This window comes from Hemicordylus capensis, chromosome 3 (assembly GCF_027244095.1).
Source record: "Hemicordylus capensis ecotype Gifberg chromosome 3, rHemCap1.1.pri, whole genome shotgun sequence".
NCBI lineage: Eukaryota > Metazoa > Chordata > Lepidosauria > Squamata > Cordylidae > Hemicordylus > Hemicordylus capensis.
In genome coordinates, this window is record NC_069659.1 from 226,509,884 (window position 1) to 226,530,142 (window position 20,259).

At 42.5% G+C, this 20,259-nt stretch overlaps 2 protein-coding genes across 8 annotated transcripts in view; one reads left to right on the forward strand and one right to left on the reverse strand.

Annotated features, from left to right (window-relative positions):
- Positions 1 to 19,239, reverse strand: part of RTKN2 (rhotekin 2) — a 50,676-nt gene extending 31,437 nt beyond the window's left edge. Inside the window, exons 1-6 of one of the 7 annotated variants that reach the window (XM_053308886.1) lie at positions 19,166 to 19,239; positions 15,947 to 16,146; positions 10,936 to 10,994; positions 4,366 to 4,419; positions 3,202 to 3,319; positions 1,935 to 2,138 (exon numbers count right to left, since the gene is read on the reverse strand). In XM_053308886.1, the coding sequence (XP_053164861.1) occupies positions 1,935 to 2,138; positions 3,202 to 3,319; positions 4,366 to 4,419; positions 10,936 to 10,994; positions 15,947 to 16,113 (602 nt within the window). In that variant the 5' untranslated portion in view covers positions 16,114 to 16,146; positions 19,166 to 19,239. Of the gene's footprint in view, positions 1 to 1,934; positions 2,139 to 3,201; positions 3,320 to 4,365; positions 4,420 to 10,935; positions 10,995 to 12,027; positions 12,083 to 12,488; positions 12,508 to 13,215; positions 13,235 to 15,063; positions 15,093 to 15,946; positions 16,147 to 18,108; positions 18,150 to 18,527; positions 18,879 to 19,165 lie in introns of those variants that run through there. The other 6 variants (XM_053308883.1, XM_053308884.1, XM_053308887.1 and 3 more) reach the window with 6 other exon arrangements.
- ZNF365 (zinc finger protein 365) overlaps positions 1 to 20,259 on the forward strand; it is a 124,018-nt gene that overhangs the window by 34,551 nt on the left and 69,208 nt on the right. The gene's annotated exons all lie outside the window — the stretch shown is intronic.

Genomic DNA, 20,259 nt, shown 5'->3' on the forward strand with positions numbered 1-20,259 from the left:
ACACATGCCTTAGTCACGTCGTGGCTGGATTACTGCAATGTGCCTTATCTGGGACTGCCCTTGAAGACTATTCAGAAACTTCAGCTGGTGCGGAATGCAGCGGCTAGGATTCTATCTGGAACACATTACACCTATTTTGAAAGAGTTGCACTGCTGCCAATTTGTTTCCAGATCCAATTCAAGGTGCTGGTTATTACCTTTAAAGCCCTTAACAGTTTGGGCCGTGAGTATCTGAAGTGAGTATCCTGCTCCCAAGGGTTTTTGCCCACTCAACAAGATCATCAGAGGGGGCTCTGCTCCGTGTGCCAACCTTGAGGGAGGCTCAACTGTCATGCACATGGGACAGGGCCTTCTCTGTTGTTGCCCCCAGGCTCTAGAATGCTCTCCGTGGCTGCTTTTAAAAAACAACTAAACATACTTTTATTTGTTCAAGCTTTTACCCCTTAGGGGTTGTCAGTTTCTCCTTTCTGGCTGCTTTTCATGCTTTGTGTTTTTATGGTTCTAATTGATTTTAATATTTTAATGTGATTTTATGGAATTTTATTGTATTAATTTTGTAAACTGCCTTGGGATAATTTTATGAAAGGTGGTATATAAATTTAAGAATAAATGAATACATATAAATAAACAAAAGTCTACATTATTTGCTAGTCAGAGTCATACATGAAATTAGAGTAATGGCTGAGCCAGTTACAGAGAGCAGGTAGTCACTGAGCAGAGCAGGAGTAAGCAGTCATCCAGATGCACCAGTGGATGACACTTGGGGTGACTTGTCAATTCCTGCCCCCAGTATCAATTCAGAATACCCTATTTACCTGAACTCAAGATTGGATTTTTTCCAAGTTCTTTGATGTTAGAAATCAAGGGGCCGTCTTACATTCAGAATCCTCTTCCTTTTGAGTAAATACAGGTATAACCTGTATTTTTAAAAGGGGATCATCTATTCAGGTAAATACAGTATAAGTACGAGGCCTGTGCACGCTGGAAAATATCAGATTGGTTCTGATCAGATATTATGAATATTGTAATTGGACATAGGAACCTTTAAAAAAATCATTATTGGTATCATCAATTCACATTGTCATCACTGATTCTCAAATGACACATCAGTTCTTGGTGAAATTCTCTGATGTTAAGATTTTGGCTTAATATATTTTTTTAAATTAAAAATCAGATTGACCGATTTACTTAAAATTAAATACACCGAATCCAGCCATCCGCCTGATGCAAATTTTCAGAGCTCTCTGCCCAGCCATTACCATGTTGTGAATGTTTTCTCTTTTTCCCCATAGAGGCTGTGTTTTTGGTTTGAGAAGCTGCTCTTATGCAACTGGGCTATTTCAAAAGGATTTCTGATTTGTTTTCTTCCTTTTGCAATAGCAGGGGTATGCAAGAACACCCAGTCAAACCAAAGAGAGAGAGAGCTCATAGAGTAGTTATCGCAGCTGTAATTGGAGGAAATGAAATTGCTAGAACTGTGGAAAGTGGCTGCAAATGCCTTCTTGTATTTCCACCATTTTCTATTCAGATATTCTTACTGATATTCTGAGAGCCATTCCGATAATTCCAGTCTGATATAAGCTTCCCTATATCGGATCAGCATTATTCCCCATATCAGACCCGATATCAGATATATTCAACTGCATAGGCCTAAAAAGTAACACAAATTGTTGTGTTGAATAGCAAGAATGTTTCTCCCCACAATTCTTTTATGAAAGCCTGCTTTTTTGTAGTTACAAATACAGTTTTGAGAGATTAAAGGTTTGCATTAAGTTCAGATTAAACCAGGTTATTTTAAAGAGGCACTTAAGCTAATACTTTCATTTAAAAAAAAATACTTTTTGTATTTGTATCCCTCCTGTGAGAGATAAACACGGAAGCTTTTTAATAAAGACACTCTCCCAACCTAGGCATAAATTAAACAACTCACTTACAATGAGGCTGTGTCAGTGAATAAGGAGGATTCAAGATTGCCATCATCTAAAGCAGAGCTGAGTTTCTTCCCTGTCGCTTTACCGATGGAGGTTTTCAACTTCTTAACTAGTTTCTTGGGAGTGTTTGTTATACTGGAAGATTCTTCAGTACAACAGCAACTATATACTTCAACCTTCAACTGGAAGTCTGGCCCAGCTTCCTCACTAGAAAAAGTTGTTTCACCTTTTTAGTAGAAATTCAATTGTTAAGTCCAAATAAAAATCAAAACAAGTTACAAGTGCTACTACAGCAAGTAGTTTTCAACAATTTAATCCCACATTCAATATGTCAACAATCTGATGCTTTTCAAAAGATAACAGCATTATGCAATGAAAAAGGACAAAACTAAATATAGAATTACTATCAGTGTACACACCCAAGTCATCAAGTTTCAACAGGATTCAGGACTCGATATGATGGACACTGAATTTGTGGGATTCAGTAACTTGGTTACAGCATTCGTTTCCATATATATGTTATATTTCAGTCTCCATGCAAAGATGCATCTAAACACCTGTGTGCATTTTCTTTACACACATGAAAACTTGCATATAAACAAACAATGCACATGCGTACTGTTCCCTCTAAGGTGTGCGTATGCTCACACATTATCTGATGTGTGCTCAGTTAATTTTAGATCCCGCTCAGGTTGAATCAGGAAGGCTCCAACATGAAGGCATGTGCATGCACACTGCCTTGATACTGCTGCCCAGAACAAACTTATTCTGCACACAGATGAAAAAAATTAGAGAGAACACTGCATGTGCACACAAAAAGCAGGGCTGTAAGCTTTAACTAAGAATGGCAGGGGGAGGAGAATGTGAATAAATCCTCACCAAATGGCAAGTTCATGTTGGGTTACCTACCCACAGTGGAGCTCCAGCAAAATGGATATTCAGCTTCCAAAATCTAAGAGATTGGCCTTGGTGCTACCTGTTCCAGCTTTGCCCAGATTTTCTCCCTCCAGTTCCTTGCAAAAATTTCATCATCTCACCCAACAATACACAGAATGTATTGTTCTCTTATGTTCCAAGTTGTTCCATGTAGTAATTTAATCTTTATAAACCTCTGATTAGATAAGCTTAATGTTCTAATTTTTGCATTTTATCTTCAATGAAAGAGTAGGGGTGTATATATTTGGCCTCATACCACATTTTATTTTGAAGAAAAGAGGGAAATTGCAGCTTGGTGTGCCATGCAAGTATGCATTGATCCAGGAATACTTACAACACAGCTGCACTTTCAAAACATAAGTCTGTGATGGCTTTATCCACAATAAGCAAGTCTGTATCAAAAATCTGAGCTCCTATTTTGAGTAAGCAAAAAACAGAATAACGCTGAGTTCCTGGGGAGGGAAGACCAAAAAAGAAAAAGAAAAGTTGATTTTAGAAGAGATTCTATACCACAAAAAATGAAATGTTTTTGGTAAACAAAACAAAACCAGCATAAAATGAAATTGCTGGCCCAGATCCACAGTCCATGCCTGATGCACAGAACTGGTTGTCCTCCTATATGCAGCTCTCCATGCATTGCAGAATTGGGAGGAGGGAATTCCACATACAGCAGCAGGAGCACAAGAGCACAACTTGATGGAACACTGGCTAATGCCCTTTGTGTCCATACAACTACAGTCAGCATAACTTTTATTTTGGAAGAAAACTTTTGAATGCTCAAACAATATAGCACAGTTTCAAGAAGAAAAAGAAATGTAGACTTCATACTTTCACAATATTTATATTGAAATAGTTGCATCATCATAACCCACGACAGCAATTTTATTTCAGCTGGACAATATTTTTTTTAAATCAGAAAACCATTAAAACATCTTGAGAATGCACGCGGTATTAGGAAGGAGCAATGAAGGTTTAGAAAATTTTGTTATAGAAATTCAGTGAAATCAATAGTGGGAGACAGCTAGAAAAGACTTAGGGTTAATCTCCATGACACAGCAAACTGCATGCATTCATGAAGACAAGCCAATAATCTACTCAACAGAAAGAGAGCACTTTCATGTAGATACTTCTCTTGCCAAAAAAAAGTGTCTCAAAATACTATTTTACATTTTATGTCAGTGTTAATGGCTAGTAGTACTTTCTATGTTTTCATCCAACATTTCAACACTCCTGTGACTAAACACAGAAAGAATCATACTACTTCCACAACTCTGTGCTTTTCCATGCAGCACATTTTAAGAATTATAGATTTATAGCAATTTTAATTCAAATTGCTACAACCACCAACATTATGGGGGACCTACTGTGAAGCCTATTGTGAGGCAATACAACATGCCAACTGGGAGATAGTTCTGCACCTTGCTCTCTGCTGCATAACAAACAAAATATGGAGCTCTCAAGATTAAACCTTAAATAAGCATTTAAAAAACAAACATACTATCTTTGCTGCTAAAGTGATCAGAGCCTTTCCACATCAAGGGAATTCGAAGATCTAAAACAAAGAGGAAAAATCAAGTTAGAAGATATCATATTGCAGCCCCATTACAATCCAGCAACTTTTGCTTTCCTAGTCTGTAAAAGGTAAAGTGTGCCGTCAAATCGACTGCGGCTCCTGGCACCCACAGAGCCCTGTGGTTTTCTTTGGTAGAATACAGGAGGGGTTTACCATTGCCTCTTCCCAAGCAGTATTCATTCATTTATTTATTATTAAAACTTTTATACCACCCTTCCAAAAGGCTCAGGGCGGTTTACATTAAAACATCATTAAAGTCAGTTATCAGTTAATAATTAAAACAAAAATTATAAAAGCATACAATGATTTACAATTAAAAACATCATACAACAGCAATTAAATAATCAGAACAATTTAAAAACAAGTTTTAAAAAGCTGAGAAAGCCTGGTTGAAGAGATGTGTTTTCAGAAGTTTTTTAAAAACTGCCAGAGATGGGGACAATTGTATCTCAGCAGGGAGCGCATTCCACAATCTCAGGGCAGCAGCCGAGAAGGCCCGTCTCTGTGTAGCCACCAAACAAGTTGGCGGCAACTGGAGACAGACCTCCTCAAGTGACCTCAATGGGCAGTGGGGCTCATAGCAAAGAAGGCACTCTCTTAAATATCCAGGGCCTAAGCCGTTTAGGGCTTTATAAGTTATAACTAGCACTTTGTATTTTGCCCGGAAACATATTGGCAGCCAGTGTAGCTCCATCAACAGAGAAGTAATGTGGTCTCTCCGAGATGACCCAGAGACCAACCTGGCTGCCGCATTCTGAACCATCTGAAGTCTCCAGACTACGTACAAAGGCAGGCCCACATAGAGTGCATTACAGAAGTCAAGTCTGGAGGTTACTGACAAATGTACCACTGTTTTGAGGTCATTGATCTCAAGAAATGGACGCAGCTGGCGTATCAGCCAATGCTGATAGAAAGCACCCCTGGCCACCACCGCAACCTGAGAAACCAGGGAGAGGTGTGAATCCAGAAGCACTCCCAGACTGCAAACCTGTTTCTTTTGGGGAAGTGTGACCCCATCTAGAACAGGGAGATCAAAATCGTCTCTGGAGTTCTGACCCCGCACAATAAGTACCTCCGTCTTATCTGGATTCAGCTTCAGTTTATTCTCCCTCATCCAGCCCATTACTGCTTCCAGGCAGGCATTTAGGGAGGATATGCCAGCTCCTGAAGAAGTTGACATGGAGAAGTAGATCTGGGTGTCATCAGCATACTGATAACACCCAGCTCCAAATCCCCTGATGATCTCTCCCAGAGGTTTCATGTAGATGTTAAAAAGCATTGGAGAGAGTATGGAGCCTTGAGGGACACCATACCTAAGCTCAGATTTTGAAGAGCAACAGTCTCCAATCAACACCATATGGAATCTGTCTGAGAGGTAGGAGTGGAACCACTGTGAAACAGTGCCTCCCACCCCCAACACCCTCAGACGTTCCAGAAGGATACTATGGTCGATAGTATCGAAAGCCGCCGAGAGATCCAAGAGAACCAACAGAGTCACACTTCCTCTGTCAATTGCCAATTGGAGATAATCCATCAGGCCGACCAAGGCAGTCTCCACTGCATAGCACGCCCGAAAACGAGTTTGAAATGGGTCTAGATAACCAGTTTCCTCCAAGACCGCCTGGAGCTGAGAGGCCACCACCCTCTCAATTACCTTGCCCAGCCATGGGAGATTGGAAACTGGCCTATAATTGCTCAACTCTGAGGGATCTATTGCAGGCTTTTTTAGAAGAGGTCTAATAATTGCCTCCTTAAGACAAGGAGGCATCCTGCCCTATATGAGATGATACCTTTCAGCATCTTCCTTTATCGCTGCTGCCCGCTATAGTAGCAGTGGGGATTCGAACCGGCAACCTTCTGCTTGTTAGTCAAGCATTTCCCCACTGCACCACAGTCACACCAGAGGTTTGTAGGCATGTTTTCCCCCTTTTAAACAAGTGTACCCCTTATCTCAAAACTTCTGTTCAGGTACCAAATGCACACACTAAAATGTTACAGTTATGAGATAGGCACTGCAGTCACTGGCTCACATACAGAATAAGTTACTCATGAGTTGGAAGGAAATATATGCAAGCAGTCAAGAATGGTGACCTCCAGAAACAACTCTTGCCAAAGTTGGTGGAAAATAACGTACTATGTAAGCAACTAAGAATTATGACCCTCACAGGTAAATCTTGCTAATGTTCATGACAAAATAAGCCAAATTAATCTGCCATGGAATCACTACATACTGTGGCTTCCTTCCTCCTCCCGCACTCTGGATCATCCGGAGAGCGGGGTGGGCTGAGCCTGAGTGTGTAGCCAGCCAGACACAGTACCAGGCAGAGGAAGGGATGCTGTCTGGCACTCCTCCCCCTCGGCACTCTGGAGAAAACTTCTTATCTCAGATGGTAAGAAGAGTCCTCTGACTGGGAGCACACTACATGGCACGCCAGTAACTCAAGGAGGCAGAAAATCTCCATGTATCTTCTCCAAGACTTTAAAGCACCCACAGGGGTTCACATACCTCCGGTTGAAAATCCTTGAGTCACACTATAGCAAACAAACAGCTTAATCAGTCAACATAGGTGATAACGTTTCTTCTGGCACATTTACAATATCGACTGAATACATAAGAATGTAAGAAAAGCCCTGCTGGATTAGGCCCAAGGCCGATCTAATCCAGCATCCCGTTTCACACAGTGACCCACCAGATGCCTCTGGGAAGCCCACAGGCAAGAGCTGAGGGCATGTCCTCTCTCCTACTGTTACTCCACTGCAACTGGTATTCAGACACATCTTGGCTCTTGAGGCTAGAAGTGGCCTATAGCCACCAGACTAATTTAGGACAGTGGCTTATAGCCCTCAGAATACTTTAGGACAAGACAATTTGTGAATCTTACAAAACAAAGGCACCATTTGTATATTTCATGTATTTTGAGCCAAAGTGGATTATTCAATGAAGATAATAGTGCTATTTTGGCTTAGGAACGTTTAGGAACAAAGGTTACAACTCGGTGATAGTTGCTTTGCATCTTGAAAGCCTTAGGCTCAGTTAAAAGATCTTAGATATCAGAGCTGGAGGAGACCTCTGTCTAAAGCCTTGACAGCCAATCCCATTCCAAGCAGATAATAGCGGACTAGAACAACCCGCAGTCTGACCTAATATAAGCACAGACCCTTATACTTATGTAGCAGACAGTTTGCTACTGGCAAGCACTTTTTGTTTCCATTCTGATGGGATCTTCCACATATTGTACAGGGTCTTAGGAAGCAACAAGATATCATACTGCTTTGGTTGCTAATTCACGGCTCCGTGCTTGCTAGGTCAAGCCTGCCCCCAACACATGCTCAAAAGCATGGTGGGGCTTATTGCTATAGCTGCACTGGGCCTCAAGCCACTGAAAGGCTTCTGAAGCTCAAGGTAACATCACCAAAAACCCTTTCCACACCCCATCAGAGGAGTAGGGTTAGTGGCAGTCACAAGTTTTGGCTGATGAACATTTGTACACCTTTGAAAAAGGCAGCTCCTGCTATCCTTGAGGAAAATACACAGGTCTGTTTTGAAAACTATGAGGGAATTTTGTATGGAATATTTTATTTTGCTTTGCTAACTAATAAGCAAAATGATTTAAACACCACAACAAGCTGATATTAAGGGACAATGTCATGTTACAAGCTTTTCCAACACATTTGGAAAAAATTAGGACAAATCTGATTTCAAAATGGGGAAAAAATGTACCAAATAATCTCAGCTGAGATGTTTTGCAGCACTTATTGAAACTAGAACTGCAGTTTATTACATTCACTCATTTCCAGTTAAGAGTAAAAATCAAAATAACTTGGCTTCAGAGTGAAGCTTCATAAAAACATGACACATGCAGGAAAATGTGGGATGGCAGAAGTGAACAGCTTTATGTCAACAAAGATTAGATCTCCATCAAATTCATCAGACAACATTCTTTGGCCTACAGAATACATTATCAAAACCTCATATTTCAGCAATAAATCCCATCAGCAATGTATTCTCATGAGACTTTTCTTCAAAGCTTTCTTAGCGTTTAATTGGACAATAGGTTATCCTTTTCTTGGAGTCACATAAATGTTATAAAATCCCACATTGAGGCAAAATTAAATGAAAAAATATACTTAACAGATAAAAGCTGTCAGGATTTATTTATTTTTCCAAAAAGGTTTGGTCGCTATTTGCTTCAAGACTTCACCAGAAGGTCACTGGCCAGACAATCAAATAAAAAATATGTGCTGGCAAGCAGGTCAAAATTTTGTAGTTTGGCTGGCAGGCAGGCATATTAGAGAGTTTGTATTATTACATGTATATCACAATATGTTTACATCACTTTTCAACCACAATAGTTCTCCAAGCTCTCCAATAGTTCTTCACAATAATGAAATCAGATTTAAAGGCAGATGATATTGCGCTCATATGACAGATCCAGAATACCAAGTGCTGCTGACTGTATCAAACAACAGGAACATAGGAAGCTGCCATATACTGAGTCAGACCATTGGTCCATCTAGCTCAGGATTGTCTACACAGACTGGCAGTGGCTTCTCCAAGGCTGCAGGCAGGAATCTCCCTCAGCCCTATCATGGAGATGCCAGGGAGGGAATATGGAACCTAGATGCTCTTCCCAGAGCGGCTCCATCCCATCTTACAGTGCTCACACTTCTAGTCTCCCTTTCATATGCAACCAGGGCAGACCCCACTTAGCTAAGGGGACAAGTCATGCTTGCTGCCACAAGATCAGCTCTCCAGACCCAGGAAAAACATGATATCATGTGGCTCTTGGGTCTGCTCCCCTTGAAAAACAGTGCTGGCAAAAAAGGGTGCTAGGGCAAATATTCTTCTGATATTCTCCCCAGTTCACCAAATGTTCCTGTTACTCTGAAGAAGAATCTCAGACCACTCTAATCCTATTCACATGTTATGTTCGACACTCATATAAGTGTTTGGTGTAGACAGGTACAGGTGTGTACAAAGGTACAGTTATTTGCACATTATGTTCATGGGCAGATTAATTTTTTTGCAGCCTGTAGGCAAAAATTATTTGCCGCTCCAGCTCGAGGGCTGGTGGGGGGGCAAGTTAAATCTTTTAAAAAACCTTTTTTAACCGCCGTGGGATGGTGGCGGTGCGGTGGGGATGGTGGTAGAGATGGAGGGGGGAGGCCGGTGGTGCTCCAGTGGCACTGGGAGCAGTGAAGGGAAACTGAGGCAGGGGAGGTAGCAGCAAGAGCCTCTTCCATGGGCCCGCCTGCCTCCCAAATGACAGGTCGGGCTGTTTTCAGCTCATTTTGGGCCTCTGAACACACGTGTGCGAATCTGCTGAGGCCCCAAATGGGCCGATAATGGCCTAACCTGTCATTTGGGCAGGAGGCGGGCCCATGGAAGGAGCTCTTGCCACCACCTCCACCGCTTCGGTCTCCCCTCACCGCCACCAGCGCTGCTGGAGTGCCACACCCCGAGGGCCGCTCCCCATTTCTGCCCCCATCCCCACTGCACAGCAGAGATTTTTTTTAAAAGATTTAACTTACCCCTGACCCCCCTCAAAATCCACCCCCTCAAAATCTGCCACCATAGGCAAGTGCCTATCTTGCCTATGTGTTAATCCACCAGTGGTTATGTTGAACACAAGTACAACAGTATACTTCCTCTCTGTACCATGCATTTGAAGGGCATCTATCCAGGTTTACTTTTTAAAATCAATGCTGATACAGTCATTCACAGAACATGTACGAGTGCACAGATGTCTGTACACTCGTACAACGTAATGTCTGAATAGGGCTTCTGATATCAACCGCTCCCATCCTTTAGAACTCATAGAGGCAATGGTTGTTGGAGGCACTGGGGGAGAGAGTCATGTATCAAGTTCTCCCCTAAGTCCCCTTGGTGGAGTTGCTGCCTTATCAGGTCTGCAACAATGGCTACGGAAGTAACAGCCCCAGGTTTATGTTTAGCAGACCAACGTTTTCATTTATACTATAGTACATGGAAATAGAAGAGTACTAGAGACCTTCAGGCAGGCAAGGATGGCAGAGTTGGATGAGTGAAGGTCACAGGCCCCATGGTTTTTACTTGTGTGCATCTCAAGAAACCAAGTGTCTGTTTAAATCAGTGGGCCTTACTTCCAAGTAGAAGTGTTCAGGACTGTGGTATAAAAGTAATATTTGGAAAAAAGACTTGAGATTTGTTTGCTTTTACTCTATCACAAGTAGTTTGCCAAATTGGAAACACATTTCTGTTTGGTTTGCTGGCCAGTTGATGCTCCTCCTATTCCCCAATTATGGAGCTAAAAATATTGATGCCTGTACTTTTTGCAAGAGCATTCCACCATCTGGGTGATAAGGCCATGTTATTTTAATGCTGTAACATAATATTCCAATGGCTTTGGCCACAGAATTACCTAAATCCAGAAGTATTACAAAGTATGAAGACAGAACATATATTTTCAGCATATCTAAGCTTTCCAACTACGATCTTTCAAAAAATAAGTGTACCTGATATGGCAATCTTTCCTCCACAAGCTTCACGGTCTTTAGCTGCAAAATCAGAACACCTGACAAAAGAAACCAAAAATTCTAATTAAAGTAAATTTCTATCTACTCTCTCCCAAACCTGCATTTAAAATAAATTTGTTGAGATCAGCTTAATAGGTATAGGTATTCACTTATGTTTCTCTTTCTCTCTTTCTCTCTCACACACCCCACACATTTAGGAATGTAAGATGTTATTCCAAAAATGAACACATCTTTTTAACATTTTCCAGAATAGTATTTCCAGAACTGTTCACTCAGCTGTACAAATAAAATTATTTGTGTGTACACATAAAATTATACACATACAATTCATTGGAACAAAAACATTAAATAAAACAACAGCAAACCACAGGTGAGCTCTTGTGTAACATTCACTCTCTTAGGTGCATTCAAGCATGACTAGTACCTGAACTACTGTTCCTTGGGAGAGTTTCTCTAAGTATTTATTTTTAAACAGAGTTATAGGAACTCTGGAAACACAATAGGAAGGCCAAACCATTTGATCCTAGAAAAACTGGGATTCACTGCAGTCACCACAGTACTGATAATAAGCAGAAACTACACTTTGATTTTTCAGTGACAAGGGGAGCCATATTACTGTCTTCAAGCCCAGTGCTTATGAGGGAATGAGATACAGTAGTGTGGTAACTTTGTGCCCAACTGCAAAGAAGCTGGAAATCTGCAATACTCATTCTTGTCATTCTGAGCATCTAGAAATAGTTGGACTGAAAATTATTATTATTAATAATATTATTAATTCAATTTCTATACCGCCCTTCCAAAAATGGCTCAGGGCGGTTTACACAAAGAAATAATATATAAATAAGATGGATCCCTGTCCCCAAAGGGCTCACAATCTAAAAAGAAACATAAGACAGACACCAGCAACAGTCACTGGAACTTCTGTGCTGGGGTGGATAGGGCCAGTTACTCTACCCCTGCTAAATAAAGAGAATCGCCACATTAAAAGGTGCCTCTTTGCCAAGTTAGCAGGGGTGTTTGTTTTGGGACAAACATTTTTTATTTTCAGTCCTGGTTTTGGACAAAATTTACTTGCACCATTTCTTCTACACGTCTCCTCCATCCATCATATCTTTTGTATACTTCATCAGCACGTATAAATGCTTGATATATGCCTCTGCATCATTATAGTGGGAGCTCTTCAGGCAAGTCTGTCCTACAAACTCAAACCAGCTGATCATGGGCTAACCCTCCAAGGAAATCTGGCAGGGTCAATTGATTTAAATCACCTGATTTAAATCAAGTTTCCCACTGATACTTCTTCACACATTTCACAAATCTGATAATTAAAACAATTTAACAACTTGATAGAGCATTTGCCACATCTAAGATTTAAATAAAAATTCATTTTTAAACAAAAATGTATGCACCATGAAATCTGGTAAAGTAATTCTATGACCCATCTAGAACTATTAGGCAGAATTGTTTGCACTAAAGTAAAACAACAATACTTAGATTCCTTGGTGGAAGCTATAAGAGTAAAAATGCTTTACATTTATACAGTACATGCACTAATGTTCTCTGCCCTCTTAATGACTCTGCACAGTTGGCCTTGATGTCCCTAGCCTGGAACACTTCTCCAGAACATGCATGGTTCCACTTCCATTCTTCCACTCCCCAAAACACAGCTTTTCTCATAAATTCTTGTTTAATCTCTACCACACCAGCAAATAAATTAAAATATGTGCAGCTGCATTAGATCACATTTACACACACATTCCCCATGTTATCCTTGCCTACCACAACAGCAAAACGTTGGATTGTAAGATTTTGGGAATATAGAGTTATTTATTTCATGGATCTGCTTTGGGGTATTTTTGGCTTATTCTGAGAAGTGCCATACATGCCTGAGGATTTATTTTTACATATATATAAATGAGAGAGAAATTCTGCCTACTGGTACAAAGCTTTGTATGACCATGCATGTTTATGCAGAAGTTAAGTCCCACTGTTTTAAATGGGGTGTACTCCCAGGTAAATGTGCATAGGATTTCAGCCTTAGCTTCACACACACACTTACACTTCAAAGTAATAACTTAAAAGGCATTTAAGTGAAGTTAACATGCAGTACTTTCATCAGCAATGATAAAAAAACTGTGCAACACAATCCTATGCATGCTTGCTCAGAAATAAGTCTCACTAAATACAGTAAAACAATCACTTGTAAGTGTATAAGATTGCAGCTTTAATCTGAAATTACAGAATAATCAAGCAACTAACCAAACTCAAGATGCAATCTCCATTAAAATCAATCTTTCTATTGTTTGGCCCTGCAACAGATATTTATTTCCCGCTCACTCTAAGCTGATGTAGATAACTAAATTGACCAGCAGATGGCACCAATTAATCATTTTTTTGAAAGTACTGAAAAGATGGAAAACGAAATGTGACGATATTAGTGTATGCTCAAGATTTTCTACATCACTTAACACTTAATATAGCACTGCTATTCAAGCACTATAGATGCAATACCCAAAATGCTTTAAGGCTAAACCATACCAGAAAGTATCTCACTTTTGCAGGCTGCAGCATTGGTTCTCATTGCTTACAGCAAATTTGGACCGTGTCATAGGGCTGTGCTTTGATGCATCCAAAAAGTTAATCTACAGCAGCCCTGTGGAACTGCATGGAGGCAGCTGCTCCTCGTGTGGCTGTCTCTGCGCAGTACTGCATGCTACCAGTGGGGAGACACTTGTTGAGAAAGTATGCGCCAGCCTTGCGATCACAGAAGGGCCTGCCATCTCGGATACAGGACGTCCCTCTTCATACAAACATGCATGTAAGCATGAACTGCATGGCAGGGCAGTGAATGACAAGATGGGGCACGACTTCCGGTTTGCTTGTGCTGCTATAAATAGGGATGTGCATGGACATGTTCGGAGGCCCTTTTATGGGCCTCTGAACAGGTTCAAACACCGGGGTGTGTGCCGCTTTAAGGGCAGGGAGGGTGCACTTACCCCTCCTGCCGCTTTTCCCCTGCTGGCGCTCGTTTCCAGTAAAAACCTTCGGGGCAGCAGCATACCCCCCTACCGCCCCTTCCTCCTCCTCGGCTGGAAGTGGCCACAAGTACCAGGTGTGCATGCGCCCGTCGCATGTGCGCCTGTCTGACGTGCACGCGCTTAGCCCAGCTGGAATCGAAGCACGCCGCTGCGGTTCCGTGCACATCCCTAGCTGTAACAGTGTACAGTGGCGCTTTTCTTGAACACCTGAAAAGAGCTTCTCTTTCTCTCTCTCATCTCTTCTTCCTCTCAAAACAATGGCAAGAAATGTGTGGGACTTTATATTTCCCAGGAATTATTTAGAGTTAACTTCGCTTTGACCAACATCACCTTTAGCCCAGGTACATACTCAAGTTGTATTCAGGGACATATGTACCTCTGGTGTAAAAGATGGCAACCCTACCCACAAGAGATCAGACTTCTGTCATACCACAGCATTATATACACAGCCCTTCTTCCAACATGTGACTCACATTACTAGAAATATAAAAATCCACTGAAAAATTGAGGTACTACTAGAACTTTTTATAAATCAAAGGGTACTTGCCACTTTAAAGGTTGGCAAACACTGGTTTAGGATTACTGAGCTGACACTAACTCTGCAACTACGCTCTTATTTAAAATCATGCTGAGATTACAAAATGTATCTTTACATTGTTCTCCTTCAGATGTACTTGGGTCTTATCGAGGAGCAAGTGTTGGACTGGTCATTCACAGCAGATGTAAACAAGATAAAATTGAACAAACTTTACTTTTAGGCCCAGGAAGAGCAGACAAGAAAGAAAGGGAGGCAACATTTCACACACACAAGACACATATGTGGCAACATCCCATTCACCAGATTGCTATCTATACACGCTTGATGCAAGGACACTTATTCCTCCTTTGAGACTTTATCTGTCAAAGTAACCACACAAAAGTTGATCCATGATAAGCATTTTAGTTTCTAAGGTGCTGAAGGGTTACCAGCTGTATGAGTATTTCATGTACCTTCAACTGGCACCAGTATATTACACAGAAAAGGCCCAGGCTTCCTATCAATAGCATACCCCCTTCTGGCTCTTCCCACCTCAAGTCCTCCATGCCTCCAGCATCCTCTTCTTATGCCATCTCATTTCTCCTCTCATGACTTTGTTAGAGGTTGTTGATTTTTACCCACAATAGGTAAAACAGCAGAGCACTAGGGAATGAGCACACACTCCAGTTACAGAGCAGGTAGCAGAGAATGGGTTGGATATTGCAGCTATTTAGAGAAAAGACATGGAGATCCTTGTATGACTAAACACTAAATATTTATTGGTTAAATACACTTAGATAGGAAAGACCTATCTCTAATCTAAAGGACTACATAGTGGATAGGTAAGGAAAGAGAGAGAGATGTTTCCATCTGCTGTCTAGGAGGAAAGGAAGGATTGTGACTCAGCACAGGAAGTGCTGCAGAGTCAGTTCAGGGGTCATAGAGTAGGGACAGATAGGGAGACCCTGACTCACTGTCTCTACTCCCAGTGCCCCTGTGGTCATTAGGACAGTTGGTGCAAAAGGTCGATGCACTGGAACTTCATCTCCAACAGACTTTTCATCCATTTTTCCACCACAAGCACACAGTTCAAACCATTCTTAAAACCTGAATGAGATTTCAACTGGGCCCAACAGATCATCTGTTTCTCTCACAGTATCTGCAACATTTCTCAAACTTCTGTGATTTTCCCACCACCCTCAATAGTTAGAACATTTGTGACAATTATCTGATATTAAAGTAATGTCAGCTGGAAATGTTTTGAAATTTCAACAAGAAGATAATAAAGGCCTTGGAGACAATATGTAGCTATGCTGGTTGTAGAATGCCTAACCCATTCTTAAGTCCTAACCATTCTTGGAGTGCCGTCTGAGATTTTGTGTAATATTAAACATCTGAAGTCTACTTGCAAGAAAACAGCAAAATTCTTACTGACCACCCTGTAGTTCTGTTCACAGTTGATGCTTCTGTCTGTCTCTGTAGCTCTGTCCTGTAGGCCAGAATGCGAGCATTGCAAACCATCAGGTTTTTAACTGCATGCAATATTTGGTCTTTCTGAGTGCTCACAGCAAGCAGTTTACAAATTCCTTCTCGCATTCGCATTTCAAAATCAATTTTTTCTTGGATGCTGCAGTCCTAAGAACCAAAACACAGGTTAACTGTAAGTTAATCTCCAAATTATGGAACTATTATAAAGGTGAAATAAGATAAAATAGAAATATTATTTACAATTTTAATATTGGGGTGTGAGTGTGTGACATACTTAATTAAACAATAGTTAATGTGCACCCCAGATCTTGAATTTGTCAAGATGACTATTACATTACGGGAAATTTCATCTTTAAATCATTAAAACAGAACCTGGAAAATTAAAGGCACCATGAATTTTAAAAACCATTTTGAGAGAGAGAGAGATCTTGACTGATCCTCACTAAAGAGGAATTGTGGAAATTGATTTTTTAAAAGTGGTCAATCAGTCATCTTCTTGGCAATGCTAGAAAAAAACCTAGCAGTAGCAGAGCCCTAAGATACAGCACGAACCCACTTCCCAGAAATGTAGCGTGGAACATTTCCTAAAAAGAAAAATATTTTGGAAAAATTTCCCATACTTTATTTCTTGGCTTGAGAAATTTTCATTAGATCTAAGAGCAGCCCAAAAATTTGACACTTGACAAAATTACTGGACTTTGTGACAGACATTGTGAGGAGAGGGTAAATGGGCTTTTCCTATGCCTTTTACAAGTAACAGAAATAGGGCGGCCAGAGGGGAATAAAGATTTGATCACACAACTCTTTATCTGAACTTTGGTTGAAGAGAAGTATATAAATATTCATAGTACTTGTGATGGCGGGCACTTCTATGATTGCAAGGTTTGATCGTTCCAACCTTGCAATCCTGAAAGCGCTCACCATCATGCTGAGGGCTCTTCCCACTTCAGACAAGCAATCACAGGAGCGCTGGCCACCACAAGTAGGGTTCATCAGACAAGCTCTGCTGTACACATGAGAGGTGGGGTGCAAAGGTGATTGACACAGTGGGGGCAGGACTTCCTCCCCCTTAGGGCTGCTATACACGGCTACAGTGGTGCAGTTTTATAGTGTCTGAATCAGGTGAATGACAGAGTTAAATGTGTAATACACACTAGCAACACTGGAAGCAGAGTTACTTAATCCGATTTAATAATAGTGAGCAAAATATTGTTGGCAGAAAGGAAGCAATTCTAAAAATGCTTAGGGCCATAAGGTTTGCCATAAAAGAGATCTGGTCTTGTGGTAGCAAGGAAGACTTGTCCCCTTAGCTAAGCAGGGTCCACCCTGGTTGCATATGAATGGGAGACTAGAAGTGTGAGCACTGGAAGATATTCCCCTCAGGGGATGAAGCTGCTCTGGGAAGAGCAGAAGGTTCTAAGTTCCCTTCCTGGCATCTCCAAGATAGGACAATATTTTTTTTATAGGACAAGATTTTTTTATTGAACCAACAAACTATCAAAGCATACAGTACGTTGCCAAAGCACAATTATATACAAAGTAGTTGATTGTACATCATATATCTACAAAGATTTGCACACAAGGATTTGGAGACCCACAGGGTTATAAAATATATGCAGACAGTACTGTAACTCGGGGATGGGGCACATCAGGTAATTGGTGGGGTTTACATCCAATGTCCATTAGGGCTGAGAGAGGCTCCTGCCTGCAACCTTGGAAAAGCCGCTGCCAGTCTGTGAAGACAATACTGAGCTACATGGGTCTATGGTCTGACTCAGTATATGGTAGCTTCCTATATTCCTAAGGGTTGTATCCATCTCATTAGCACAAGTCTACAACCGATTCAAACAAATCAGATCATCATTACAGCTGTGCAAGAACAAACCAACAATAAATTCTTTTTAAATAATGGGGAAATAGGAAAAGCAAAATTCTGCAACGTATAGTAATTTTGTACAGCAAGCTTTTGTTTCGCAGAATTTCTTCTTCCAGCAATGGGGGTGCGGGGGGGGAAAGAGAACAGAGCTAAATACTACACGGCAGCAGTACATAGCTGACCCCCGGACATGTAAAACAACACTTTCTAAGATTTCACCAGATTTTGCCCACCCAACTTAGCAGCCGCCATCCCCGCCAGGATTCTTCTCGAGGGAAATCTTGCCAATCAGTTCCTAGACGGCTGCGCCCGCCCCTTTGTCTTCTTGGGCGCGACAGAAAAGAGAAGGTCTAGGAGGAAAGACCCTCTCGTTGCGACTAGGTTAAAAGATTTCCAGGGAAAGGAGGAGGCGCAAGGAGAGCTCCCTACTGGCCTCTCCTCGCTATCCTGCCCTGCTTGCTTTCCGAGCAAATAAAGGCTCATGAGGGCTGGGCGACGCATAAGAAGAGGGCGAGAAGGGCCTCTCCTTCGAGCAGCAGCAGCGTCTGCGAGTCTGTCTTTCTGCCCATCCGTCCTAGGAGCTGCTGACTGGAGAGAAAGAGGCCGAGCCCTAAAGAAGGGTGGGAAAGCGGGAACCATAGCCTCCCCTTACCTTGCCTCCCCCGACGCTCCCCGGCTCTTTCGCCAGCTGCACGCTGGTGGAGCTGGGGCCCCCGCGACACCGCCTCATCGCGCCCGCCTTGTCACTACACCACGACAACAACCGCCGCGGCGGCCCACCCCAGAGGCATCTCCTCCGTTCAAACTTCCCGCTCCGCCTTCCCTTTCGCAGCTCCCGCCCAACCACAGCCTCGGCTCCTCCTCCCGCCCTGACCGAGGGGGCTGCAGGCTGGTCCTTCTGACGGCCCTTCCTCAAGGGCAGACAACCCCCCACCCCGCCCCGGGAAAGGCTGCAATATCCGAGCCGTGCTGATGAGCTGCGGCGAGGCGAGTACGCCTCACTGAACAGACTGCTGGGGCTCGCTTCTGAGTAGACACACGCAGGATAACTAAACCGAGAAGGCGTGACTTCGCTGTAAGCCGCCTGCTGCTGCTGCTGCTAGTCTTTACCGCCTTGTTCGTGCTTATTAGTCATTCAAAGCGGAGCAGCCCGCTCTCTGTCTCGCAGTTTCTCATCAAAGAAACCCGGAGAGGTGTTAAGGCGATGACGCTTCGACAATCCCAATTAATGCTCTCTAGTTACCGGCAGCCAAAAATTAGTTTAGAGCCAGGATAGAAACGCCACAGAACCTGATGTTTTCGGTCTAACTGGAATATATGCTGTACAAATAATGAAGTATGTCTCTCTGTGCATATGATGAACCATCCCCTCCTTAACCATCACTGAGCGTCTACAGCATCTGGGTTTAGTAAGCAGATCCGATGATGTCTTAGGCTGCAACCCCTAAAAGTTTCATTGACCTTGACTTCCCATAGCTAGCATTTCAGAGCAAACAAAACTTTCCAGAAATTCTCAATGCATACTAAAAGTCATGTTTTACCTACTGGAGCTTTCCCATATAGTGGTGCACCTAGGTGATTTGGGAGCTGCCCTGGACATAAAACCCTTTGGAGTCCCCCCCCCACCCGCAAGTTAAGCATCATCATCACCTAAAGGCCTTTGGAGGCCCTCCCAGTATCCCCCTACATCTAATGACACAGCGGGAAATGACTTCACTATCAAGCCAGAAGTTGCCAGTTTGAATCCCCGCTGGTATGTTTCCCAGACTATGAGAAACACCTATATCAGGCAGCAGTGATATAGGAAGGAAGATGCTGAAAGACATCATCTCATACTGCATGGGAAATTGCAATAGCAAACCCCTCCTGTATTTTACCAAAGACAACCACAGGGCTCTGTGGGCGCCAGGACTCAACAGCACATTCTATCTTTACACAGAGAGAGAGAGAGAGAGAGAGAGAGAGAAGCTGTTCTCAGGATGGAGGGGAACAGGCTAAGGGAGCATAGTCCAGTTTCCCTCCACCGTGAGAACCACCATGCAAGCCCAGTTGTTCAACGGCGGCTAGCCCGCTAAAGTAGCCCTCCCCTAAAATGAGATTAGCAGAGTGAGTGCTCCGCTGACCCTGTTTTCTCAATCATGAGATGCCACAGTGTGGCTTCGTGCCATGGTGACTCACAAAGGAGACCTCCAACTGGGAGGCCACAACAAGCCTCCAGGCATTGGGGGTCTCCCCAGAATGCCCCACACACTCGCGCAGGGCATCCTGGGACTTCCGGGGACCTGGCAGCCCCCTGTCCCTGCCACCCCTACGGCTCCGTGACATAGCCAGTAATTGTGTGGGCGGCCAGTCTTGACTCCACTCAGGGAGTCAAGCCCGCTCTC